At 45.5% G+C, this 27164-nt stretch overlaps 3 protein-coding genes and 1 long non-coding RNA gene across 16 annotated transcripts in view; 3 read left to right on the forward strand and 1 right to left on the reverse strand.

Moving 5' to 3' along the window:
- Positions 1 to 4386: 4386 nt before the first annotated feature.
- On the forward strand, positions 4387 to 4927 carry LOC102972311 (28S ribosomal protein S36, mitochondrial-like). The gene has a single exon (XM_042980529.1). The coding sequence runs from the start codon at positions 4387 to 4389 to the stop codon at positions 4696 to 4698; it is 312 nt and encodes a 103-aa protein (XP_042836463.1). The 3' UTR covers positions 4699 to 4927.
- Positions 4928 to 11663: 6736 nt separating this feature from the next.
- On the forward strand, positions 11664 to 25703 carry LOC122237219 (CMP-N-acetylneuraminate-beta-galactosamide-alpha-2,3-sialyltransferase 1-like). Of its 7 annotated transcripts, none has more exons than XR_006215499.1 (7): positions 11664 to 12246; positions 12402 to 12580; positions 12667 to 12861; positions 13013 to 13061; positions 13162 to 13281; positions 19050 to 19232; positions 25514 to 25703. XR_006215499.1 is itself a non-coding variant. In XM_042980523.1 (7 exons), the coding sequence occupies exons 2-7, from the start codon at positions 11923 to 11925 to the stop codon at positions 13840 to 13842; spliced, it is 927 nt and encodes a 308-aa protein (XP_042836457.1). In that variant the 5' UTR covers positions 11664 to 11770; positions 11876 to 11922; the 3' UTR covers positions 13843 to 14075. The 7 variants fall into 7 exon arrangements, 4 of the variants coding, with proteins under 4 accessions (XP_042836457.1, XP_042836458.1, XP_042836459.1 ...); XR_006215498.1 differs by lacking the exon at positions 25514 to 25703 and adding an exon at positions 19957 to 20077; XR_006215497.1 differs by lacking the exon at positions 25514 to 25703 and adding an exon at positions 13783 to 13988 and having other exon boundaries at positions 19050 to 19123.
- Positions 21338 to 27164, reverse strand: part of CEP250 (centrosomal protein 250) — a 51514-nt gene continuing 45687 nt past the window's right edge. For 6 of the 7 annotated variants that reach the window (XM_042980512.1, XM_042980514.1, XM_007073622.3 and 3 more), the window contains 5 exons: positions 26007 to 26099; positions 25645 to 25800; positions 24744 to 24830; positions 23713 to 23775; positions 21338 to 21862 (listed from right to left, as the gene is read on the reverse strand). In XM_042980512.1, the coding sequence (XP_042836446.1) occupies positions 21605 to 21862; positions 23713 to 23775; positions 24744 to 24830; positions 25645 to 25800; positions 26007 to 26099 (657 nt within the window). In that variant the 3' untranslated portion in view covers positions 21338 to 21604. Of the gene's footprint in view, positions 21863 to 23712; positions 23776 to 24743; positions 24831 to 25644; positions 25814 to 26006; positions 26100 to 27164 lie in introns of those variants that run through there. The other variant, XM_042980515.1, reaches the window with a different exon arrangement.
- On the forward strand, positions 25722 to 26572 carry LOC122237220. Its single transcript, XR_006215506.1, has 2 exons — positions 25722 to 25864; positions 26262 to 26572. It is a non-coding gene; the product is annotated as an uncharacterized LOC122237220 (long non-coding RNA).

A 27164-nucleotide genomic window follows, 5' to 3' on the forward strand; every position in this document is an offset into this window, starting at 1 on the left:
TGGAGCTGCGGGGTTGCAGCCTTTGTGCTCCCCTTGTTTATAGTCTTAATGGAATTTAAACCCTCCCCTTTCTCCTTTATCCCTTTTTTGTTTAGTCCCTGTGGCTATTTCCAATTTTCCACTTTGTCTCCAGCTGCTTTTGGGGAGGGGTGCTTTCCCCGTGTTCTCCACTCTGCTCCCCAGTCTCCGTCGTCTCTCCGCCCACAAAAGTGGTTCCCTACCCTCCGCTGCTTCTCACTCCCCAAATTTACCATTCCGCGCCGCATACCTGCTGAATTCTGTGGCTCAGGTTGTGCAGATTGTTGTGTTAATTCTCCAATCAGTTTTCTAGGTGTGTAGGATGGTTTAGTGTTGGTCTGGCTGTATTTCATGGACGTGAGACACACAAAAAATTTCCATGCTGTTCCGCCATCTTGGCTCCTCCTCTTTCTATACCACATCTTCTTTACCCATTTATCCATCGATGAACATTTGGGCTCTTTCCATACTTTGGCCATTGTTGATAGTGCTGCTATAAACATGGGGGTGCATGTGTCCCTTCGAAACAGCACACCTGTATCCCGTGGATAAATGCCTAGTAGTACAATTGCTGGGTCATAGGGTAGCTCTATTTTTAGTTTTTTGAGGAACCTCCATACTGTTTTCCAGAGTGGCTGCACCAGCTTGCATTCTCAAGTTGGGGGGGGGGGGTGGTGGTTTCTAGCTTAGCTTTTTGCTGAAGGTTCAGCTCCATGTGGCTCCCAATGTTTTGTAGGGGCCCCATTCCTTCTCTGCCTCCCCTGGGCTCAAGGTCCTCTGCCCACACAGGCATTTACCTCCTAAATTCCTGGGCCCCTCAGGCAGCGCAAGCACTCTCTGTACTGTTTTTCAGTTCTTTTTTCATCTGGAGACTTCCAAATGTTTTTTGTTTGACCTCTGCTCTGCATTTAAAATAGTTTTTACTAGGGGCATCTGGATGGCCTAGTCGGTTAAGCACCCAACTTCGGCCCAGGTCATGATCTTATGGTTCATGAGTTTGAGCCCAGCGTCTGGCTCTGTGCTGACAGCTCAGAGCTTGGAGCCTGCTTCAGTTTCTATCTCCTTCTCTCTCTGCCTCTCTCCAACTCGTACTCTGTCTCTGTCTCTCTCTCCAAAATAAATAAAACATAAAAAATTTAGAAAACAAAAAAGTTTTTATTAAAACAATATGTATGTTCATAAAATTTTCAACGAATTCAGGAAGGATACACAAGACTAATTAGGAATGGTGGTTGTGTCTGGGGATGGAAGTTATCTCTGGAGAATAAGCGGGGAATAAGGTGGGGATGGAGTCTTTCCTTTCACTTACTTTCTGTACCTTTTGGACTATATACCACAGACCCATCTTACACATTAAAAAATGAATACAACTAAAAAAATGTAATACTGTATTTTGACCAGCAGTTCTGGATTTCTGTAGCAGGAGAGCTTTCAGGTTATGTTTTGCTAGAACTGGAGCCCAAACTAAGTCTTCATCGCTGTCCTGCAGTGCCATGAGCGTGGTGAGTATGTGATAAGGCCAGCAAGCTCCTGCGCAGCAGCTCATTGCCTTCCTGCTGTGGAAAACAGTTTGGCAGTTCCTCAGAAAGTTGAACATAGAATTACCATATTCACCAGCAGTTCTACTTTTCCACGGATACCCAAGAGAAACAGAAACATATGTTCACACAGACACGTGTACACAAATGTTTATCAGCAGCATTATTTAAAATAGTTAAAAAAGGTGGAAACAACCCAAATGACTATTGGTGGGTGAATGGATAAACGAATGTATGTGCATACAATGTGATATTATTCAGCCATCAAAAGGAGCCAAGTACTGGGGCTCCTGGGTGGCTTAAGTCAGTTAAGCGTCTGACTCTTGATTTCAGCTCAGGTCATGATCTCACGGTTCATGGTACTGAGCCCCACGTTGGACTCCACACTGTCAGTCTGGGATTCTCTCTCTCCCTTTGTCTCTGCCCCTCTCTGATGTGTATGCGCACACTCGCTCTCTTTCAAAATAAATAAACTTAAAAAGCGGTAAAGTATTAATACGTGCTACATCTTAGAAGAACCTCAAAAACATTGAGCTAAGTGAAAGAAGCCATACGCAAAAGATCACATTTTGTATGATCCCTTTTATATGATATATCTGGAACAGGAAAATCCATAGAAACAGAAAAATCAATGGTAACCAGGGGCTGGGGACAGGAGAGACTAGTAAGTGATTATTTAATGGGTACAGAGTGTTTGTATGGAGTGTTGAAAAAGTCTTGTAAGTAGAGAGAGCTGGTGGCTACGTAACATTGTGAATAACTAAATGCCACTGAATTGTACTCTTAAATGGTTCATTGTGTTATGTATGTTCATTGTATGTTATGTGACTTTCACCTCAACAAAAAAAGCAGTTGCACAAAAGTGCATATAGTGTGATTGCATATACAATGTTCAAAAACATACAAAATTAAATAATGTTTAGATACACATAGATATTGTAAAAAGAAAAAGCCAAGGGAATGATAAATACAAAATTCTCCATAGTGTTAACATCTGTCAAGGAAGAAGGAACACCAAGGGCCTTCAATGATATTTATGATGTTATATTCATTAAGATAGGTACGTGGGAGGGGCATAGCTTAGTCGGTTAAGGGTCTGACTTCAGCTCAGGTCATGATCTTGGGGTCTATGAGTTCAAGCTCCGCTTCAGGCCTCAGGGCCTGGAGCTTGCTTAGATTTCTGTGTCTCCCTCTTTGCCTCTCTGCCCCTTCCCCAGATGCTCTGTCTCTCTCTGTCTCTCAAAAATGAAAAACGCTAAAAAAATATAAAAATTAAAAAAAAGATAGGTACATGGGTATTTTTTCTTGTTATATTCTTTTATATGTATTTAATATTTTAATACAATTTGAAGACATACTAAGTGAAATAAAGCACACACAAAAAGACAAATACTGTATGATTCCTCTTACATGAAGTATCTAGAGTAGTTAAATTCATAGGAACAGAAAGTATAATGGTGGTTTCCAGGGGCTGGTGGGGGAGGTGGGAATGGGAAATTATTGTTCAATTTTGCAAGATGAAAAAGTTCTGGAGATCTCTTTCAAAATGTAAATATACTGAACTGCACACTTAAAAATGGTTTAGATGGTAAATTTTATGTTATATAGTTTTTACCATAACAAAAAAATTATAGTAATTAGAATTTTTTTTAATGTTTATTTTTGAGAGAGACAGAGACAGAATGTGAGTGGGTTGGGGCAGAGAGAGAGCAAGGCACAGAATCTGAAGCAGGCCGCAGGCTCCGAGCTGTCAGCACAAAGCCTAACGCAGGGCTCGATCTCATGAGCGGTGAGATCATGACCTGAGCCGAAGTTGGGCGCTCAACCAACTGAGCCACCCAGGTGCCCCAGTAATTAGAATTTAATTTTAGATGTGTGGAAGAACTGCTGACAAGTTCAGATATGCATGAACTCACCTAAGGAAAGTTGCATGCGAGGCTAATAGCTTTCTAGCTATAATACTAGCCTTTTGTCAAAGGCAATACAGGCAAATAGAAACAAGTGGGACCACATCAAACTAAAAAGCTTCTGCACAGCAAAGGAAATCAACAAAATGAAAAGGGAAACTACAGAATAGGAGAAAATATTTGCAAATCATGTATCTGATAAGGTGTTAATATCCAAAATATTTAAAGAACTCCTACAACTCAATAGCAAAAAAAATGAACAATCCAATTGAAAAATAGGCATAGAAACTAAATAGACAGTTTTCTAAAGAAGACCTACAAATTCCCAACAGGTACATAAAAATGCTCAGCATCACTCATCATCAGGGAAATGCAAATCAAAACTATAGTGAACAGGGTGCCTGACTGACTCAGTCAGTAGAGCATGGGACTCTTGATCTCAGGCTGTGAGTATGATTTCCACGATGGGCATGGAGCCTACTTAAAAATTAAATAAATAAAATCTTAAATAAAAAATACACACACAGCAAGATATCACCTCACACCTGTCAGAATAACTCTTTGGGGCGCCCAGGTGGCTCAGTCAGTTGGGCGTCTGACTCTTGATTTTGGCTCAGGTCATGATCCCAGGGTTGTGGGATCCAGCCTCATGTTGGGCTCCATGCTGGGCATGGAGAGGTTCTCTCTCCCTCGCTCTCTGCCCTCTGCCCCTCTCTCCTGCTTCCGCTCTGTCAAAAAAAAAAAAAAAAAATTAAATGAAAGGGAGGAGGACTTAAAGAGAATGGTTATCATAAAAAAGACAAGATAACAAGTGTTGGCGAGGCTACAGAGAGAAGAGAACTCTTGTACACTGTTGGTAGCAATGTAAATTGGTGCAGCTGCTGTGGAAAACAGTATGGGGTTTCCTCAAAAGTTGAAAATAGATGATGGGCAGCAAGATGGCGTCTGCCAGCAGGGTCGTTCAGGTAGTCAAGCCACATACTCCATTAATAAGGTTCCCTGACAGAAGAGACAATCCTAAACCCAATGTATCAGAAGTTTTGAGATCAGCAGGACTACCACCTCACTCTTCTTCAATTTCACAGCATTCTAAGGGAAGTAAATCACCAGATTTGCTGATGCATCAGGGTCCTCCAGACACTGCAGAAATAATAAAAACATTACCTCAGAAATACAGAAGGAAGCTTGTGTCTCAAGAAGAAATGGAATTTATCCAACGTGGAGGTCCGGAATAATCACTGACCGTGTGGCTGCTGTTTGCCATCAAAGGAATAGTCTTTACAATAAAGGACTTCCAAAGTGGCACATGAGAAGCTACATTAAACAACTTGAATAAATATTCTGTTAAAAAAAATGAAATAGAAAATTTAGATGGACACTTGTATCTCCTAATATATGTATGTTGGTCAGCTTCTCCACAAGCTTACCTAATTGTTTATATACTTATTAAAGTATACATTTTTAAATGTAAAAAAAAAAAAGTTGAAAATAGAACTACCTTATAATCTAGAAATTCCACTATGGGTATATATCCAGAGGAAAAACAGGACCTCAAAGAGATATCTGCACCTCCACATTTACTGCAGCATTATTTACAATTGCTAAGACATTGAGACAACCTAAGAGTCCATCAATGGATGAATAAAGAAAATATTATATATGTATATATATATAATATATATATATAATATATATATGTATATCTGTACATATCTGTATATCTGTATATCTATATCTAACTATATCTATCTAACTATATCTAACTATTACTATCTATCTAAAATTTAGCCACAAAAGAAGGAAATCTGCCATTTGCAACAACATGGATAGACTTTGAGGGCATTATCCTAAGTGAAATAATTCAGACAGAGAAAGATAAATATCGCATGATCTCACTTATACGTGAGACTAAAAACACCAAACTCATAGAAATAGAGAGCAGATTGGTGGTTTTCAGAAGTGAGTGATGGGGGTGGGGGAAACGGGTAAAGGTGGTCAAAAGGCACAAACTTCCAGTTATAAATTCTGGGGATGTAATGTACCTCATGGTAACTATAGTTAACAGTATGATATTGTATATTTGAATCTAAGAAAGTAGATCTTGAAAGTCTTCATCCCAAGAAAAAAAATTCTAACTATGTGAGGTGATGGATGTTAACTAAACTTATTGTGGCAACTATTTCACAACATAAACATATATTAAATCATTTTGTTGAATACCTTAAGCTAATACAATATTATATGACAATTATATCAATTAAACTGGAAAAAGATGAAATAGAAAAAATTTCATTGAGATAAAAAGCAGAATATCTTCATATACAGAGTAGGGTCTTTTTATAGATTTTTAAATTTTTTAACTAATCTCCACACGCAATGTAGGACTTGAACTCACACCCCCAAGATCGAGTCACATGCTCCACTGACTGAGCCAGCAGGGCACCCTCAAAGTAGTTTTAATCTTACAGATAAGCATTAAGATTTTAAAAAGCAGCCTAATGTTTTTGAAGGAAAATCAGGCAGAGACTGAAAAAAACAACCCTTAGAATGGTTAATTTTTCAGAAAAATGTAACAATATCCTCATGTGTCAAATGCTTAAATTTGAGGGCTCCTGGGTGGTTCATTCAGTTAGGCACCTGACTCTTGATCTCTGCTCAGGTCTTGATCTCAGGGTCATGAGTTTGGGCCCTGCATTGGGACCTGTGTCAGGACGCAAGTCAGGCCCCTGTGCTGGGACCTTAAAAAAAAAATAAAAACCTTAAATTTGGTGAAACTAATTCAACTGGAGGTTAAAAAACAAACAAATCGGGCGCCTGGGTGGCTCAGTCGGTTAAGCGTCCGACTTCAGCTCAGGTCACGATCTCGCGGTCTGCGAGTTCGAGCCCCGCGTCGGGCTCTGGGCTGATGGCTCAGAGCCTGGAGCCTGCTTCCGATTCTGTGTCTCCCTCTCTCCCTGCCCCTCCCCTGTTCATGCTGTGTCTCTCTCTCTGTCTCAAAAAAATAAATAAACATTAAAAAAAAAACCAAAAAACAAAAAAACAAAAAACAAATCTTGGAGAAACACTCAGAAGTCACCAGGTAGCAAGTTTGATCTGGTATTCTGAACAAGAACTGATGCTGAGAGTAGACATACAGTAAGGTGAATGTGGAAACAGAGATAGTAATGCAGCAGAGACAGGCTTGATGTTAAGCAAACTCATCTGTTATTCCCGAGAAAACACAAGACTATGTTTTCCCTGTTGTCTTGTACTTAGTATGGCAATGTAGTTGATTTCTGTTCAGTGTATGCATACATATATCTTGTGTGCTACTTCTGTGCCTGGTCTAAATAGTCTCCCTCCCACTTACCATTTTCTTCCTCTTCTCCTAACACCCAGCTGTATGTGGATGCCCATGAAAATCTCAGAATCACTGTGTTGAAGATGACGGAGACTTGGTTACTGTTTTATTGAGTGCCTGGATACTTCATGAAATAGAGGCACTACCCTATTCCTATCTATTTTGAATTTGTATGAATAAGAAATAAATTTCTGTTTAGCCATTTGTAACTTGGTATCCATGACAGAAAAGTACTCTTGTCATACTATCAACAAAAAGAGGGGAGAAAAAATTAGAGGCGGAAGGATAGCTATTCCAACACACACTATGATGAGAGAGAGAGAAACAATGCCTCTTTCTACTGGAGACTAACCCAAGATAAGTGGAGTCAGGGTTCTGCCTCCCACCAATGAATGCAAAATGGGTCCTGTAGTTCCCCTTCCTGCCTCATCGAAGTGAGAACATGGGCATGTGACCTACGTGGGTTCAATCATATGGTTCTTTCATGAACTTTGAAACTTGATGTCATGATGTGAAAGTGCAGGGTAAGAGATTATTCTCTATAGCTAGTCTGAACTGGGCAGAATGTCTGTATCCATTATGTATTATTTCATAGGAAACTTCCCTGAAGATGTAGTGACTTAACACAATAATTATTATTTATTGCAATGATATGGATCAATAGGGCAGTTTTTCTAGTGGTCCCTTATGCAGGTGCTGATAGCTTGTGGCTTAGTTGAGGCTGCATGGTCTCCGATGGCCTCACTTGCATGTCTGTGCCCTAGCCGGGATGGCTGGGATTGCTAGGTTGCTGGGCTTCCCTCTCAACATAATTTTTGATCCTGGACTTCTTGGTGGAGGCATTACCAGAGAATGAGATTAGGAGATGCAAGGCCTGTTAAGGCTGAGGCTATGAAGTCACACAACGTCACTTCTGCAGCATGGTATTAGTTAGATGAAGTCATAACATGACCTCAGGTTCAAGAAATGGGGAAATGGACTCCTCTTCCTCATGGAAGGACCTGAAAAGAATTTGTCACCATGTTGAAACTACTATAGTGTCCCACAACATCGAGAATCTGGTTGTGGTGGCAATAGTTGTGACATTCCAGGTTGGTCATTCCTGGGGTCGTCTTTGGCTATGTCTTGCCTCAGACTGATTCTCTAGATTTCATAACTATTCTGTAAACTGTTAGATGTTTAACCAATGAGTTGTTTTTCTGCTTAAATTTTTAGCAGTTTGTTTCTGTTTCTGAGACCAAGAATTCCAACTAACACAGATAGCAAGGATCAAACATCACACTTCTGCCAACAGCACTGGAGTCTGGAAGATGATGGAACATGCCATCAGGCTCTGGAGCTACTTTTGCAACCTAGGATCTTTTACACCCAGCCAAACTATCAATCAAGCCTAAGGACATTGTGGTCTCCAGGGCTCCCGTAACGAATTAGCACAAAATAGGTAACTTTGTTTTTAAGTTCATTTATTTATTTTGAGAGGTAGGGGGGAAGAAAGAGAGAAAGAGAGAGAGAGAGAGAGAAAGAGAGAGAGAATCCCAAGTAGGCTCTGCACTGAGCCCAGTGTGGGGCTTGAACTCACGAACAGCAAGATCATGACCTGAACCGAAACCAAGACTTGATGCCTAATTGACTGAGCCACCTAGGTCCCCACAAATCCTCTCTTTTATCCTTTATTTTATTTTATTTTATTTTATTTTATTTTATTTTAATTAATTAATTTTGAGAGAGAGCATATGTGAGCTTAATCAGGGGAGGGGTAGAGAGAGGGAAGAGAAAGAATCCCAAGCAGGCTCCAAGTTGTCAATGCAGAGCCTTATATGGGACTTGAACTCACAGTGAGTTCGTGACCTGAGCTGAAGTCGGATGCTTAACCGACTGAGCCACCCAGGCACCCCTAGGTAGCTTAAAACAACAGAAATTTATATTCTCTCATAGTTCTGGAAGCTAGAAGTCCAAAATTCAGGTTGGTCCCTTCTGGAGGTTCTGAGGGGGAATCTGTTCTATGGAACTCTCCCCTGTGTCTTTGGTTCCCAAATTTTCCTCATTTTATAAGGACACCAGTCATTGGATTAAGGCCAATCCTAATCCAGCATGAATTTTTTTCTAGCTCAATTACATTTGCAAATACCCTATTTCCAAATAAGGTCACATTTACAGGTACCAGGGGCCAGGACCTGAACATATTTTCTTCAGGGACACAATTCTACCCACTGTAAGCAGAATAATGGCTTTTCTAGACATGCAAGGATTCAAAACGTTTATCTTCTATATAGCCTTTCTTAGGAAATTATAATGAACAGTAAAAGGAAAGTAGTCCTTGGGGCGCCTGGGTGGCTCAGTCGGTTAAGCGTCCGACTTCGGCTCAGGTCATGATCTCACGGTTCATGAGTTTGAGCCCCGTGTCGGGCTCTGTGCTGACAGCTCAGAGCCTGGAGCCTGCTTCGGATTCTGTGTCTCCCTCTCTCTCTGCCCCTCCCCTGTTCATGCTCTGTCTCTCTCTGTCTCAAAAATAAATAAAAAACATTAAAAAAAAATAAAAATATATAAAAGGAAAGTAGTCCTAGTTCACTACTAGACTCTATAGGAAACAATATTTGTCTAGTCACAATAATGTGAACATGATAATAGAATTTGGACCTTTAGAATCTATAGTTATGGACTATATAGTTCTATATAGTTAGGGACTATAGTTCTCTGCCATCCAATATGGTGGATGAGCATGTGAAATGTAGCTAGTGCAAGTAAGAAATAAAAATTTTCATTAGTCTGAATTTAAAAGTGAACACAGTTCAGTTAAGTATACCTTTAAGTATACTTGTTATAACTTGGATATGTAAATCTACTTTTTATATTATAAAATTTTATAAAATGTATAGATCATGTATTTGATGAAAACTGAGTACTCAAATTTAGATATATCGTGAGTGTAAAATACAATTTGGATTTAGAAGACTTTGTTTCAGAGTGCCTGGGTGGCTCAGTCGGTTGAGTGTCTGACTTCAGATCAGGTCATGATCTTGCAGTTCATGAATTCAAGCCTCACTTTGGGCTCACTGCTGTCAGCCTGTCAGTGCAGAGCCTGCTTGGGATTCTCTGTCCCCCTCTCTCTGCCTCTTGCCCCGCTTGCACTCTCCCCAAAATAAATATATTTTTTAAAAAAGGAGACTTAAGTTTCAAGCAAGGAGAATGCAAAATATCTCAATAATACTTTTATATTGCATACATGTTGAAATGACAATATTTAGACATTAAATATTGGTTCACATATTTCTTTGGGATAGCACCGCTAGAGACAAAGCACATGAAGCTTAATGACACAACAGAATGTAAATATTATCCTTGATGTAGAAGTTCAAAATACCAATGTTGGGACGTGTAAAGGCAAGATAATTGACAAATAGAAGTGTATGGCACAACATTCTCAGAGAGAAGGGCTTCAAGAAATCTTGTCTTGTAGCTACAGAATGAGAAATAGATGTTAGGGTCCATTATATAAAATTACAAAGTAACCAAGAGGGTACTACTAAACATAATGATATGATGTATATAGCGGGTAGAGTACACATAGTATCATGATACAGTGGTATGAGCATATCATTTTTTTTTACATTTATTTTTGAGAGACAGAGAGAGACAGATCACAAGTGGGAGAGGGGCAGAGAGAGGAGGTGACACAGAATCCCAAGCAGGCTCCAGGCTCTGAGCTGACAGCACAGAGCCCGACGCAGTGCTTGAACTCACAAACCTTGAGATCATGACCTGAGCCGAAGTCAGACACTCAACCGACTGAACCACCCAGGTGCCCTCCCTCAATTTTTTTTTTTTTTTTTAAATCATTTAGAGATACGGAAGCAAATGTTGAAGAACAGTTAGAAGAGGATGTCTCTGGGGCGCCTGAGTGGCTCAGTCGGTTAAATGTCCGACTTCAGCTCAGGTCATGATCTCACTGTCTGTGAGTTGGAGTTCGAGCCCTGCATCTGGCTCTGTGCTGACAGCTCAGAGCCTGGAGCCTGCTTCGGATTCTGTGTCTCACTTTCTCTCTGCCCCTCCCCTGCTTACGCTCTGTCTCTCTCTGTCTCAAAAATAAAAAAAACATTAAAAAAAAATTAAAAAAAAAAAAGAGGATGCCTCTGAGGAGAGGCCTCAGGTAAAGAGGAATAAGGGCAGTTGCTTCATGTTAAAAGCCTTTGTGGACAATGTGATTTGTTTTGGTTTTGTTTTGAAAAAATAATTTGCGGGTATTTACCTTGGTGATAATTGTCAAAAAGAAAATGAATTCAATGCTTGAGAGGTTTTAAGAGTAGAAGAGACCAGGGGCACCTGGGTGGCTCAGTCGGTTAAGCACCTGACTTAGGTTCAGGTCATGATCTCACTGTTCGTGAATTTGAGCTCCACGTCGGGCTCTGTGCTGACAGCTCAGAGCCTGGAGCCTGCTTTAGATTCTGTGTCTCTCTCTCCCTCTGCCCTTCCCCAACTCATTGTCTCTCTCTCAAAAATAAATAAACATTAAAAAGTTTTAAAAAAGGGTTAAATAGACCAAGTATTCATCTATCATGAATTCGTCAATATGATAAATTTTCTCTGACCCAGATGGTTCCAAACGGCCCTTCCTTTCCTTTCTCTGTCTCCTGCTCGTCTACATCAGACTTGGCACATATCCATTCCCTCCTCACCCTCTTGTTCCCTTGACACTTGACTTCCAAGCCTCCCTTGTCAGCTGGGCTCTGGGCTGAATGCCAAAGTGAAGAAGGGGGACTTGCCAATAACCCTTCATAGTGGAGGTCACAATGTGGTGTCTGTGATGAGGTCCCTGTTATAACTGGGTTGGCGTGAAAGACCTCACTGGGTATCAATCTCCTCTGGGAGACCACAGAACACAGGTGTCACCTCTCCCTTCTTCTCAACCTCCACCCCAGGCCTTAGCAGATTTCCTTTTAGCATTTAGCAGGTGGCTGAGGAAGCAAGAGGTGAGGTGTTGGGACTGAGATGTGGTGTGAAGGGTTAGGGGAGGAACGGAAGCCATCAGGACAGGGGGCACTGGTCTGTTGGCCCCAGCCCCTCCTCCTTCCCAGTACCAGGTGTCAGAGCTAAACTACTGTCTGCTGGGGCACCATCGTGGATGCCAGAGATGAGGGTTCGATACTTGAAGCGGAGTCTGGTAGCTGCCTGTATTCTTACATTGTGGCTGATAGCCTCCTTCCTGAGCCAGGAATTCAGCCAGAATGACCTCCATGAAAAGGCCAGAATACAGTCAAGGCCAGAATCCTGCCAATGCTTCAGATCTTTCAGAAAGTGTATGTGTTCATCTGAGATCTTCGAGTGCCCTGCCTGCCTCCACACACGTGGAGGATCTGACTGGTTTGATGAATGCTTCGAAAGGGCCGTTGAGCCTGTGCAGAAGTCAGAAGAGCCCATGTCCTCTGATGCTCTGATATTGCGGTTGGTCAGTACACAGTATTGGTCTCTGTCCAGTCCCTGCTCCCAACACCATGCTCTGCCCATCTCTCCCTTCACGGTCCCAAGCTCTAATCTTCTTCCAAAGATAGTGAGTCTGAGATGAGCCCCTATTCCTCCCTCCTATGCTTTTCTGAACTTCAGGGTGTCAAGTCAAAGAAAGAGTTTGAGGATCAGGACCAGCAGCCAGTAGAAAAGTCTCCCAGACATGCACAGGGCTATGCAGGGCCCAGCTGTCGGACCTGTGCAGTGGTTGGAAACTCAAGGTTCCTATGGGGCTCTGGCCATGGATTCAGGATTAACCAACATGGCATGGTCCTCAGGTGGGTGCAGAGCAGGAGGTGGAGACCAGGAAGGTCAGACCAAATCCCCTTCTTCCCCCAAATCTCCACTCTGCTCTCCTTTCTAGGATGAACCAGGCCCCTGTCCAAGGCTTTGAGATGGATGTGGGGAACAAAACCACCATGCGCATTATGTACCCTGAGATGGCTAGCGCACAGGATCCTGGCACCCAACTGCTGCTGCTTCCTCTGAATTCATCTGGTCTAAAGTGGTTTATGGAAGTGCTGCGGGAACAGAGCTTCAGAAGCCCAGTAAACCCTGGGTATGGCAGTGAGTGGAGCCATTGCAGAGGGTGACAGTGGGGACTCCAGAGGGACCCTTGCTGAATTTTGGGGCACCCTCAAGGCTTACCTAAGCTTGGGGGCTTCTGTGTCAAATGACTCTAAAATTCCCACATCCCAATCCCTTTTTAGATTTCAGATAGTCCAGGTCCCCGGTGGAAGTAACAAGAGCAAAGACAAGGTGAGGGATCCAGGAGGGTAAAGGGGGAGGAGCAGGATGATGTGGCTGTGGGCAGCCACCGGATGCCCTTCAGGTCAGCACTCTCCCTTATATTCTCTAGGTCTTGGTGATCAGCCTCAACTTTCTCCAGTATGTCCAGCATTGTTGGCTGGGGAAACACAGTTGGTTTCCATCCTTGGGGTTCGTGGGTTTGTTGTATGCCCTGCACACATGTGACCAGGTAAGACAACTTCTTCAACTCACTGACCTTCATCCTTCTGCCAAAAATGTCCATTTTCCCAGGGACTTCAGGTTGAGTCTAAAGTTCTTTGCCTGGCTTTTAAGACCCTTCATGATCTAACCACCACTGCCTTCTCTCCCTAAACACACACTGTGCTTCTTGGCATTCCCCAAACACACTAGATCCCTCCTGCCTTCTCACACACTGCTGCCTCTGCCTGGAATGCCCTTCTCTTGTTTCCCTGGGGAATCCTCTCTTCCTCCAATATAATCAGGAACAACTCATTGACACTCTCTTTACTGGGCTCCGGGGTCATACTGTGTGTTCAGAGTGTGTCTTCCCTGGAGAAGGTGAGCTCTGTTCTCCTCCGAGGTCCAAAAGGAAGACTATCACACTAGATGTTAAATGAATATTTGCTAAAGGATGATTGGTGGGCATGGAGGCAGGACAGGATCCAGGCTGTGACCCTGTGCCCCTCTCCTGTCATATCCTATTTCCCAGGTATCCTTATTTGGTTTTTGGCACAGAGAAGCTCATGAGGTTGTCCCATTACTGGGATGATAAATATTGGCTCAAGAGTAACATGCACAGTTTCAAAGAAGAGCAAAAGGTCATCTTTAAGCTGGAGTGTGAGGGGAAAGTTGTTGTCTACAACTGAGATGTTTTCCAGCCTGTTCAGCCCATTGGAAGCCCCAGGAGACTGACAGGTAGTCAAGGGGACCATGGAGTATCAGAGAGGGACTAGGGTTTTAGTTGACCCTGGATATAAATCACTCTGCTGCTAAATAAAACTGTAGCTTATTCCTCCCAATGGATTCCACCAGTATTTAATACCACCAGTATTAAAGGCTGCATTCTAACAGCAAATATGTCCCCATATGACATTTATATGCATATGTCACATTATATGTGTGTATGTGTGTATGTGTGTGTGTGTGTGTGTGTATACAGCAAACATGTCCCCATATGACATTTATATACATATGTCACATTATATGTGTATATGTGTGTGTGTGTGTATAACCAAAAAATATAATCAAATGAAAAAGAGGAAAAAGCAAACCCTAAAGTTGAGAACAAATCAAATGGACCTAACTGCCTATCAGATTGGTAATATAAGCACCAGGGAAAAGAATTATTTCAAGTTCCTTTGGAACTCAATACACTATGTATCCTTTACAGGATATATTCTGTAGACAAAAAGAACTATAAAGAAAATTTAAACTTCACTTAGCGGGGCACCTGGGTGGCTCAGTCGGTTGGGTGTCCAACTTCAGCTTAGGTCATGATCTCATGGCTGGTGAGTTCGAGCCCCATGTTGGGCTCTGTGCTGACAACTCAGCACAGCATTATATATAATTAACTATATAATGGGTATCATGGAATAAAGTAAATAAGTAATTATATTAATATTATTAGGAACCAAATACAAAGTCAAACAGGTATAGTAAAAACTCTGTGACATTAAATTCAAACTGGAAATATTATAAACTCAATTTTTAAATTATTTTTTATTGTGGCAAAATATACGTAAGATTTACATTTTTATCATTCTAAAGTGTATAGTTCAGTGGCACTAAGTACATTCACATTGCTGTGCAACCCACATCACCATAAACTCACGATTTTCCAAATACATTTTCTGCTCTGTTATCTGAATGGTCTAAAAGCCATAACATATCTGTAGAAATGATCAATCCTGGAACTCAGATTTTGTTTTCTAAATACTTCTTTCCCATGAAACGATTCTAGATCTGTAGAGGAAAAGTAGCAGGAAAATCTAGACATCATAGTTGGGAAGATTTCAACATTAAAAACAGCCATTGTCATGATGGAATCACAGTGAATATACAAAGAATCCTTGAGTCCATAATGATACTCAGAAATAAAAACAATTCGTTAGAGGAAACCATCAACTCGGGGGAGAGGGAGCATTTATCCTGCTGTTTTTATAGAAACAGTAGTTCAGGGTAACCAAATAGCCTCCGCTAATGAGGGTGTTTGGTTGCTGGGTATACAAAGCAAATATCCACTATGTTCTACCTCCTTGGCTGCCCCCAAAGCACATACACACACTAACATAATGCAAATATCCCTCATACAGCCAAGAGCACACGTACCCGCCTCCCCAAGGGCACTGAGGTGTATGGGATGTCTAGTTTGGAGCCAGAGCCCAAGAATCCCCAAAGGTGTGAGCAGTGCTACTACCTATTACCATGTTATTCTGGATACTGGACCTATTATGACATCATAAAACATATTACAGGTCTTTAGAGGAATAAAGTTGGCCACTCTAAAAATAGAGTCTTTATCGCTTCTCAGCCTTTTGGATAAGGTCCAGTGTAAAAATAGAGTCTTTAAAATTTTTTTATTTTAAAGCCATACGGAGAAAGACAGATACCATATGGTTTCACTCTTATGTGGATCCTGAGAAACATAACAGAAACCCATGGGGGAGGGGAAGGAAAAAAAAAAAAAAAAAAAAAAGAGGTTAGAGTGGGAGAGAGCCAAAGCATTAGAGACTGTTAAAAACTGAGAACAAACTGAGGGTTGATGGGGGGTGGGAGGGAGGGCAGGGTGGGAGGGAGGGCAGGGTGGGTGATGGGTATTGAGGAGGGCACCTTTTGGGATGAGCACTGGGTATTGTATGGAAACCAATTTGACAGTAAATTTCATATATTAAAAAAATAAAAAAAAAAAAATAAATAAATAAATAAATAATTTTTTTATTTTAGAGAGAGAGTGAGTGAGTGTTCGGGAGAGGGGCAGAGGGAGAAAGAGAGAGAATCTCAAGCAGGCTCCAAGCTCACTGTGGAGCCCGATGTGGGCTTGATCCTGTGACCCTGGGACCATGACCTGAGCCAAAATCAAGAGTCAGATGCTCATCTGGCTGAGCCACCCAGGCACCCTATAAATAGAGTCTTAAAAAATTGGTTGCCCCTGGAGAGAGGTTGAAAAAAACTGGATGGGAAACTGCTACCTTCTTTTCTACTTCATTTTATAACCATGTACATGCATTGGTTTCATTTTAAATAAAAGAAGCAAACAAAAAAAAGTTTGGTTAGATAGAAATTTACTTTTAACCACATCAAAAAGTTTTCCTGTAGATTCTTTCCTCAAGAGGGGTCAAAAAGGGACACCTGGGTGGCGCAGTCAGTCAAGTGTTCGACTTGGGTTCAGGTCATGATCTCACAGTTTGTGGGTTTGAGCTCTGCATCGGGCTCTGCGCCGACAGTGCAGAGCCTGCTTCAGATCCTGGCTTCTTCTCTCTCTCTGCCTCTCCCCAGCTCGTTCTCTCTCTCAAAAATAAACATTAGAAAAAAAATTTTTTTTAAAAAGAGGGGCCAAAGTCTCTTCCTTTACCTTTTCTGCCTTATGCTTAACAACCCCACACTGGCAATAGATGGCGTCCATCTCTAAGAGATGCACCACATTAGTCTTGGCACATATTCTCACTCTTTATTCCTGTCCCCATTATGCTTGATTGCCAAGCCCACCCTTGCCAGCTGGACCCTGAGGTGAATGCCAAGGTGAAGGCGGTTACCCACAAGGCCTCCATGCAGGAATTCACAATGTGACTTGTGTGGTGGGGTCCTGATACTGGGCTGGCATGAAGAACCCCATTGAGCATCAACCCCTTCTCCAGGAGGCCACAGGATACACTAAATGTTGCCTCTCCCCTCCCTCCACTCAGCCTCTAGTGGAGCACCCTGTAGGGCTTAGCAGGTGACTATGGAGCTGTGATGGAGGCCGCCAGGGCTATGTGGTGCTGAAGTCTGTGACTATAGCTTCCTACTTTTCCCAGTGTTTGGTGTCTGAGTCAGCCAGCCACTCGTCCTATGCATTGCCCCACGGGAAAAGAATGAGGCCTTAATGGTGGGTTTTAGGCTTGTGGGCTGAACATCAAGTTCACCTGTGGCTGATGCTTCAGCTCTAGTAGGAAAGATCTAAACTGAACAGGCTAGCTGGTATAGCTCCAAGAGCCTGCTATCGCTCTTGGGACCCACAGGCACACCTCTGGACCCCATAAACGCAGTGTTATCTATCCGATCAGCTTAAAAACACTCTGAAAGGGCTCTCCAGGCCTCTCTGCCTCCAGGATATTCTGTGACACTTCCTCTGGCTTCATTTGAGTGGCCAGTGAGTCTCTTCTGGACATCCAGGTCATTCTGCAAGTGTTTGTTTAGGTGCAGACTCTGTCCCCCCTGGAGAAGAGCTCCTCTTTACGGTGCTTCATGACACACAGGTTTAATGAGTATTTCCAAGTGAATGGACAGTTGGATTCAGGGCAAGGGGCAGCAACCAGCCATTTTATCCGTAAGGATTCTGTATCTGGAGTTGGGCAGACAAGAAGTGAGCCCTTATACAGGGAAAGCAGTTACTTCTAAAGGCTGCAGCCTGACATGTCGAGCCACAATGCAACAGCAGAAGGCAAGGGAATTGGCCAGCTCGAATGTGAGGCTATTCTTGGCCAGCAACAAGCCTTAGACCCTTGGATCTGACTGGTAGGGCTGGAATCCTCAGATCTAGGAGACATAACAGGAAACTAAGACAGGAAGTCCAGGAGAGATGTGTGGATTATCAGGCACTGGTATAAGCCTTCCCAGATTCCCTCACCTCAAGGACTTGTAGACATTAAAAAGAACCAGATTTGAATGCTTATTCTTCTCTCCCTCCCTACGTCCACACATATGGCCATGTGCTGGGAACGGAGAGCACCCACTCTGAGGAGCACATCGCACAGCCCTAGTAGAGAGGCTCATTTCTCTTTGATCACTGACCCATTCACCTTTTTACCTCCAAGCCATCCCACCTGTGTCAGGTTTCAGGGCCTATGGAGGCTATAAAGAGCTGGTAGCATTGGTTAACAAAGGACCAAGAGAAAAGAGGTCAAAATGTGTATACTGTGACAGGCGACTGATGTAAATGAAGTGGGAGCACAGCCCTACTTTCTCTGGAGGAGCCTCTCTTCTCATCCTCACCTCCATCGGGGTCTGGACAACCCCTGGTCTCAGCAGGGTAGAGGGAGTAAATTCTAGGGCCCCAAGTTGAGACCCCATGTTCTTGGACTTCCTCCTCCCTTGCCTACTTTCTAAGTGTGGTGAGCAGAGCCGAGTCTGCATGTCTTCCCCACTGCGCCTGAGGGATCACTGCTTGCAGCACACCGACAGCCCCTGCTTCTTTCTGCTCCCTGCCTCCGCACACCACTGCCCCCGCTCTGCAGGGCCTAGTGTTTGCACAGAGCTCGGCTGCTCCATCCTCAGCCCTGGGGAGTGAATAGGTGTTTAGTGGGCCAGAGGGAGGAGGTGAGGTATTGCAGGGATGGGGGGCAGGCAGCTGAAGGTGTCATCTGTCCTAAGACCAGACAACTAACCAACCATCTGGCTGAAAAGGGACCTGTTCCATGGGCTGAGATGAGGCCTGCATGCCAAGTCTTAGGCTGCAGATTGCCTTGCTGCTTTTGTAGGTGAGGTATCCCCCCCTCCACTGGTACTTCTGGAAGTTCTACTACTGGCCCCAGAGCTGCAGAGGCCCTGAGGTTGCTCGTCTGGATGGCCTGATTCCACCAGCAGTGTCTGCCTAGTTTGACCAGCGCTTCCAGATGAGCCCCGAAGCTCCTTGTGGAGTCGGAGACCACGATTTCCAGAGTTCCTGGGCTCTGGGCTGTATCCCCTCCCTGACTCCTTTCTCTACTCTGATGGGGCCCAGCCTCCTCTGTGTTAGAACATGGGGGTGAAGTGGTAACTGGTCTGTGCTCTTTTTTGTAGGCACTGATGCTAGGAGACCTAACCCCATTCCAGCTGGCCAAGGAGGAACTTTTCAGCTGATCCCCACAGCGAAGCCCTGAGACTCACCCATGCCAGTCCTGTGCTATGCAACGTGGAACTCGGGGAATCTGAAGTCTTCACAATATGGAGTATCCACTGAGGAGCACCACCCGTGCTCAGAGGGTGAGGGTGGTGAGCAGTGCCAGCCTGTGAGCCCCAAAGCCTTCCTGACTTCCTTTCCTATCTCTGCAGAATGAACCAGGCCCCAGTTTTAGGTCCAGAGAACAACAAAGGCAACAAACAGAATCTACCTGCACATAATGCACCCGAGAATGCCCATGACCTGGAGAGAATATCCACACACTGCTGGTGTTGTCGCAGCCACCAGACATAGGGTGGACTGTAGTGGTCTTGAGCCAAGGTGGAAAAGGGCATCTTTTACCAGGTGGTGTGAGGGTGGAGGCCCCAGGCCTGGAGCAGACAGCCCTGGCTTTTTGGTGTAAATGTTGATCTTGTCGTCACTCTGCAGTGTGTGACTGTATACTCCCCACCTCCCTAACCTACAACCAGTTTTTCCTTCTCTACTTCATGCTTTTCTGCCTTCACGCTTCTACTAGTCCCGTGTAGGGAAGCATATGAGTCAAGGTAATTGAATTGTGCTCTGGTGATCGTTGCTGTAACATGCAAACTATGGAGGCTCACTGAGAGAATGGGGTGCCGCACCCGGCAGACCCAGGCACTCCCTAGGAACATTGCCCAGACTCTGACTCAGCTCTTGTCCTCTTCGACTCTCAAGACTTTCTGTTCTGTACCAGCCTCTAGCAAAGGAGACAAGGAGAGGCTGGAACAGAGGAGAAAAGTTTTGTGAAAGGAGGCCTCTGACCTCAGCTCTGACCTTTCCCCCCAGATTCTAGTGACCAATGTCACCATCCTCAAGTGCATCCACGAGACCTTGCTGGTCAGAGACATTTCCCAACCACCAGATTCGCTGTGGCATGTGGGGTGGAGAAGGAAAGGAAGGTCTGGCCTTAGGCAAGGTTGGGTCCTGCCTAGAAGATCCACACTCTTCTCTAAGCTAGAGAACCAGAGGTGAAGGACCAAAAAGTAAGGAACCAAGAGAAGTCCTGTTTGTCCTTAAGAACTCCTAGCATAGGAAAGGCCAGGTGAGGATTCTGAGCCACAGGGAACCTGAATAGAGGCAGGGTCCAGGCCAGCATCTCTGGGGCTCCAGATACAATTCTGGGGAGCTCTAAGCTGTAACTTTTTACTAAGTGTCTGTTGCTGAGTCCCATGCCATGAATTTTTAGAACAAAACTTCAGCAGTGGTGAACAGCACCCTGTCTACTGTGTGATGTGATGAAACAGATGGGGCCTGAGCCCTGAGTAAACAGGTTGGGGGAGTGTGGTGCTGCCCTCAAACCCCTGCATTCTTAACTGGCCTTAGCTCCATCCTCAGGCTTAGGAAAAGGAATTCCAGAAGGAAATCAGTTGAAGGGCCAGAGAAAGGCCATGCCCTGCTGTTTTAGAGAAGCTGTTCTCTTAGGCTTCAAGGAAGTTGCCAACAGTTAACTCTTAAGTCTGTGAACTGGGTTCAGTCCAGGGTGCCTCCACCAGGGTGAGTCTATTAGTGACGAATTCTACCATAGTCTATCCTCTTTACTGGCTTGACATGTGGTTGGACTGCAGAGGACCAGAGTTGGTTCCAGCTGGTGTGTCCAGGAAGGGATGCCAAGGGCATTCGCCCAGAGCAGAAGGAGAATGAGGCTCCGTGGAATGTCTGAACTCTACAGACTGACTTTAGCCAAAGGTCAACTCAGTGTTTTTGAAGCCCCAGAAGTGGTTTTAAGTCAAGAACATATGATAGTTCCTTATTATCCATGAGTTTGAATCTGGATCCCAAGGCCCTCCATAATCTCCCTCCCTCCCCATCCAACCTTGGCCCCAGCACACTCTGCCACAGGCCGACCAATCTCACCAGCATGCCAACTCCTCCATCCTTCAAGGGCCAGCTCATGCCTTCTTGCCTCAGTCCCCAGTCCCCTACGTACTTCTAGTCAGTACACAGTACTGTCTGTGACTCATTGACGAGTGCTCATCTGTTCTTGTCCATTGGACTCCAGCTCCCTGTGGACAGGGGCTTTGACTTGTTGCATCTGCTATAAGTCTTCTCTATCAAAATGCAGGCAGACAACAAATTCATGCCATCTGACCGGAATCTTCAGGAAATTCTTCTTTAACAGAAACCCTGACATGCTGTTGCCGCCCAGTGACACAAGTGGAGACAGCAGCAGAGAACAAACACAGAGACCTGGGGTTTATTATTGACGGGGAGGAGAAAGATTGGGTGAAGTGCTGGGATAATACATTCTAGACAAGAGGCAGTAAAGGTCCCTTGGCCAGAGCAAAGCACTCCTCTAGGGTGACTCCGTGGGCTACAGGCAGGTGTAACTTGCCTCGTTTCCAGCCTTGCAGACTTCCTTCCCTCTTCCTGGGCCATAGCAGCCATCTGTGTGTGTGTTCCCTGGCCGGTCCGTATCCTGCCCTGGCTGTGGCTGCTACCTGGAGGTGGCTTGGGTAGGGCTGGGGCATAGCAGGACCGGCCCTGGGGATGTCAGACTTTGAGTCAGGGACTCATCTAGCTTGCGGGTCTCAGCCTCCAGGACAGTGGCCTCAGGGGTCTGGGCCACGGCCAGAAGTGAGTGGGACAGGCTGTGGTGCAGGCCTGCCAGCTCACGGCTCGTCTGCGTCGAGCGAGCGATGTAGTCCTGCCTCTGCTTCCGCTCCAAGGCCAGCTGGGCACGCAGCAGGGCCACCTGCAGGGGGGGGGGGGGGCAGGAAAATCGAGAGGGAAAGAGTAATTAAGTGCCTCGAGGCTGCCCCACGCCTTCCCGCTCTGCTCCTGTGTCTTTTGTGACTGCGCATTTTTTTTTATTAACATTTATTTTTGAGACAGAGAGAGACAGAGCATGAACGGGGGAGGGGCAGAGAGAGAGGGAGACACAGAACCAGAAGCAGGCTCCAGGCCCTGAGCCATCAGCCCAGAGCCCGACGCGGGGCTCGAACTCACAGACTGCAAGATCGTGACCTGAGCTGAAGTCGGACGCTTAACCGACTGAGCCACCCAGGCTCCCCTGTGACAGTGCATTTGAAGCAACTACCACACACAGATCTCAGGATCAGGCTTTAGTGTTTAGGGCAAGGGCCCCTGGGAATCATGGAAAAATCCAATGATTCTCAACCGTGGCTGCACAGGGGGCTCAAATAGGGACTTTAAAAACAACAGCAACAAAACTATTCATCAACTTTATTGAGGGATCATTTATATGTAATAAAATGCCCAGATTTTAAGTGTAAATTTTGATGTTTCATAATGTACATACGCGTGTATAACCACCATCCCGATCAAGATACAGAATATTTTAATCACTGCAGAAAGTATTTCTGTGCCCTTTTGGAAGCTTTTAAGAAATACTCTGACTTGGGGCACCTGGGTGGCTCAGTCAGTTAAGCATCCGACTCTTGGTTTCAGTTCAGGTCATGATCTCGCAGTTTGTGAGTTGAAGCCCCATGCAGGGCTCTGAGCTGACAGTGCAGAGCCTGCTTGGGATTCTCACTCTATCTCTCTCTCTGCCCCTCCCCTGCTCATTCTCTCTCTCTCTCTCTCTCTGTCTCTCAAAATAAATAAACCTTAAAAAAAAAATTAAAAAAAAATACTCTCACTTAATTAGACTGCAGTGAGGCCTGGGCATCAGCATTTTTTTCAAAGCTCCCCAGGTGGTTCTAATGTGCAGCCAGGGATGAGAATCCCTGCTTAATTAACCCTTCCATTTCTCTGAGTACACTGAAACTACCAGGAAGTGGTTACTGGGAGCTCAGGGCAGGTCCAGGACTAGGGTGAGGCAGAGAGGCTCCTGGGGTACAAAATTTAATGAGGGACTCCAGGTTGATAGTGAGCACCTCCTTAAATTCTCCACCCAACGTGCTTCCCTTGCCTCACCCTAGTCCGGGGTCCATCTCAGGACTGCTTTGTCTGAATTCAGAGTGATAGCCAAGTCTAGCTGTAGAGATAGGTTCTGCCAGTAGTGACTATTAATTCCTGAAAGAGGCTTAGAAATAAAAATTCCACAGTTCTTATTACTCCTGGGTCTTGAAAGACAGGGTGAACCTCTAGGTGAGGCCAAAGAGGCAAGAAGTCACTCAATACCGGTTTCCCTGAGCATGGCAGCTTGAGCTGAGGTATGGATCTTGGCACTGGTCCCAGACTACTTTGCCTGCTGTGCTGGCAACAGTTCTGCCTGCAAAGGTGCATTTGAGGGCACAGGAGGCCAGGATGCTTCTGTTTGCTTTTGTCTTTCCTCCTAGAATCTTCTGTGTGCCCCTCAGCCCTCTTCCTTCTCCTTTCCCTTCCTAAGGAGGAACCTGGAAGTCTGGGGTCTGGAACATGCTTCCTTTCCCACTCTTGCCCTAAGCAGATGGGAGGTTGAGTCAGGACTGGGCCCTTCTTGCCTTCCACATAGACTGAAGTTCTGTGAGGGAGAAACCATTTCCCCTCCCCCTGCTGGAGGCGCACAAAGGGTCAAGCACACAGCAGACACTAATGCCTTGTTGCCTGTCTGCAGCAGAGGGAAAGGGGACTTAGAAAGCTGATCCTTCCAGAACATACCTCTTTCTGCAATTCAGCCATGTGCTTGGCATCTGAGGCGCCCTTCTGTCCTCCTCTTGCATCCTATGGAAGATAAATGCCATTCCTGTTGGAACAAGCCTTCCCACCCTGTGGGTTCTCTAGGCAACCTCAGCCAGCTCATCCCAGTCCTGGGGACCAAGGCAAGGGCTATGGTCCCAGTTCAGAAGTGTCTGAACCCAGACTGGACTCCAGGTGGCACCATGACCCTGGGGCAAGGAAGCCCAGGAGGGCCCAAGCCAGCTTAATGGACACCCATGGAGACCTGATGCTGAACATCCAGAAGGCTTGAATGGCATTGGCTTGAGTCACCTTTTCATTTATAGAAGTACACCACACATCTGGTTTGTGCTAGCCCTGGGCTGTGAGCTAGGGATGCAGAAAGGAAGACAGGGTACCTGCCTTTGGGAAGCTTTCATAAAGGGGGAGAGACAGAGAGCCTGAGGGATGCTCAGCCACCAGAAGCAGTCTCTCCTTGACAGGCTGCAGCGCTGTTGACTGATGGGCATAACTCAGCTAAAAGAGTGCTGGTTTGGGGAGTCTTCCCCCAATTCCTTACCCGAAAAAGGGAGTACCATGGACCCTAATCTTGTAAATTCAGTACTATAAGAGAGGAGATCCAAGAGGCCCACAAAGTTGCTATCAAGCTTCCAAGGCACCTCAGGGTCTGGCCAGCATCACCCGTCACACATATGCCAGGGATTCCGACCAGAAGCCCGATGAGCCCCACTCCTGGGTAAGCCTGAGACCCTGGTCTGGGAGCAGGAAGGTTATACGTCAGTGAAGGCTTACTGAGTTTCTGATAATGCAGGGCTGCCAGCCATGACTCCATCCCCACCCCTTCCTGGGTCCGGGACACACTGAGCTGTGCTAGGCTGGCCAGAACCAAGCCAGGAGGGGCTATCTGGATCAGCTAACGTGGGCGTCTCCCCTTGCGAGGGTAGCCTGAGATATGCTCTGCAGGCAGCTGTTTCTGATCCTCTGGAGGCTGCAGTCAATAAAAAGAAGCAAACCTGCTGTGTGGCTTCGCTGACCTCCAGGATGCCCGTCCGCAATGCACGCATGGAGTCCCTCTTCAGCCTCCTGCGCTCTCGCTCTACCTGCCGAGATGCAGGTGAGAAGTCAGGGCTTGGCTTGGCTATGGGGCTGGAGCAGAACTGCCTTTCTCTCTCTCTCTCTCTTTTTTAAGTAGGCCCCCTGCCAGAGTGGAGACCAACTCAGGACTTGAACTCACGACCCTGAGATCATGACCTGAGCTGAGATCAAGAGTCAGATACCTGGGGCCCTTGGGTGGCTCAGTGGGTTGAGTGTCCAACTTCGGCTCAGGTCATGATTTCATGGTTCGTGAGTTCGAGCCCCACATCGGGCTCACCGCTGTCAGCGCAAAGCCCTCTTCTCTCTCTGCCCCTCCCCTACTTGTGCTCTCTCTCAAAAAACAAACAAACAAACAAACAAACAAAACAGAGCGAGACATTTAACCGACTGAGCCACCCAGGTGCCCCAGAAGTGCCTTTTTCGAGAGAAAGCTGGTGTGGGGGTGGGTGTGAGCACAGGGACAGCAACCACGAGAAGGTAAGCTCCTGGGTTGAGGAGAGCACATGCCAGGGCAGCTCTGAGAGCAGAGATGTGCTGATGGGGCAGAGGAGGTAGGGCTGGCCTCTCAGGCTTTCAGAGTAGGCTTAGCAAACATTTTCTGTAGCGTTTTGGCTTTGCGGGCCTTTAGATCTCTGTCACAACTATTCAACTCCACTACTGTGGTGTTCCCATGAAACTTTCTTCTCAGCAGTGGGCAGCAAGCCGAATGTGGCCCTTGGGCTAGGGTTTACCACTCGGCTCTGGGGGCCACACAAGAAGTGGAGATGCCTGCCCATCGGACCCTAGACGAGGGAGCTGAGGACAGGAGAAACGACCTACCTGCTCCAAGGTGGCCCGCAGCTGGACATTGTGGCGCTGCAGCTTGCTCCGGTCAATCTCTAGCTGTGCCACTGCTTGCTGGAGTTGTTCCAGCCTTTGTCCCCACAGCTGCTTCTCCTCCATCCCAGGACTCGGTTCAGCCTCCACTCCAGAGACCTGCAGGAGAGACCTGTGACTCTCACCTGGGCAGCCCCATAGACAGATGGGGAATAGATAGCAGGTAAAGGGACCAATCTGACAGGTCTGAGCTTCAGGGACCCAATTCCCAAAAGAGGGAGGGACAAGCCCCCTGTAAAGGAGCTTCCTCCTGGCCATTTCTTCCCACTGGGCCTCCAGCTCACCTCTTCCAGCTGTACACCTACCTCTTCTCTGGGCCCCCGTTCTGCTCTGCTGGTCGAGCTGGCGCTGAGGAGTCGCTCCTTCTCTAGAGCCTGCCTGGTGAGCTCCAACTCATCCTGGGATATCAAGATGTGGAGCAAATTACACCATGGCAACCTCATATCCAGACCCACCCTACCTTCCATCCTCATGAAAGCCAGTTAATTTTCTCATCAGGTTATAGTCTTATTGTTCCTGGAGACTCTGAGCTATTCTAGTGCAGAATCTTTATTTTACAGATGGACAAAGCAAAGAAGCAGAGAGGGGTCTCTTCAAGGATACATGGTGGGCTACAACTAAAACCTGGCTCATCTGAGATCTCCCACAAGCTAAGCAACAACTTGGAGCACTGAGGTGTTGTAGACACAAGAGCATGGACTCAGTAGAGCTGGGCATTATGTCACCACTTACTGGCTATGTGACTTGGGTCAAGAAACAAGCACTCTCCAAAACCCAGTTTCCTCACTTGTAAAATGACTATATGCTCCACGAAGCATAGATTGAGCCTTTGGCATTAAATCCCTCTTAATAAATGGTGACCCCAGTGCTAGATATTTTCTAGGTGCCATATGTCACACAAATGGTAACGATCAAGAAGAGAGACAGGTAAGAGGAAATGAATGTATGTGTGCGGGTGGAGAGTGTCTGGGAGACAGGAAGAGCCTAGCAGTAAACAGGCTGCGTTCTAGAGTCGGACTCCTTAGAGCTAGTTCTGCCACTGACTGGCCATATGACCTTGGACAAGTTGCTTAGCTTCTCTGAACTATAAACTGAAGCTAACAATTGCTAGTTCTCAGAGTTGTTGTGGAAGGAAGTGAGAGTAACAGTGCCCGGCATGGAAAATGCTTAAAATAAAAAAAAATGGTAGCACTGCAATGAAGGGCAGCATCTAAGAAATGTTCTTGAGTGTTTGGAGGGGGGTGCAGGGGGAGCCTGACCTGAGCTACAATACTGCTTAGTGACCATCCTGCCCAGCTAAGCACTTTACTTTTTCTGTGCCTATACGTATAAGCCTAGAAATAGGAAAGGAATTCTACATGGTGAATGCTTCTTTCCTATGCACTTTCTATGTATTATCTCACTTCATACTCAAGACGGCCCTACAGGGCTGGTTACTGTCATTCCCTATTTTATCGAAGAGA

Source organism: Panthera tigris, chromosome A3 (assembly GCF_018350195.1).
Source record: "Panthera tigris isolate Pti1 chromosome A3, P.tigris_Pti1_mat1.1, whole genome shotgun sequence".
Lineage (NCBI taxonomy): Eukaryota > Metazoa > Chordata > Mammalia > Carnivora > Felidae > Panthera > Panthera tigris.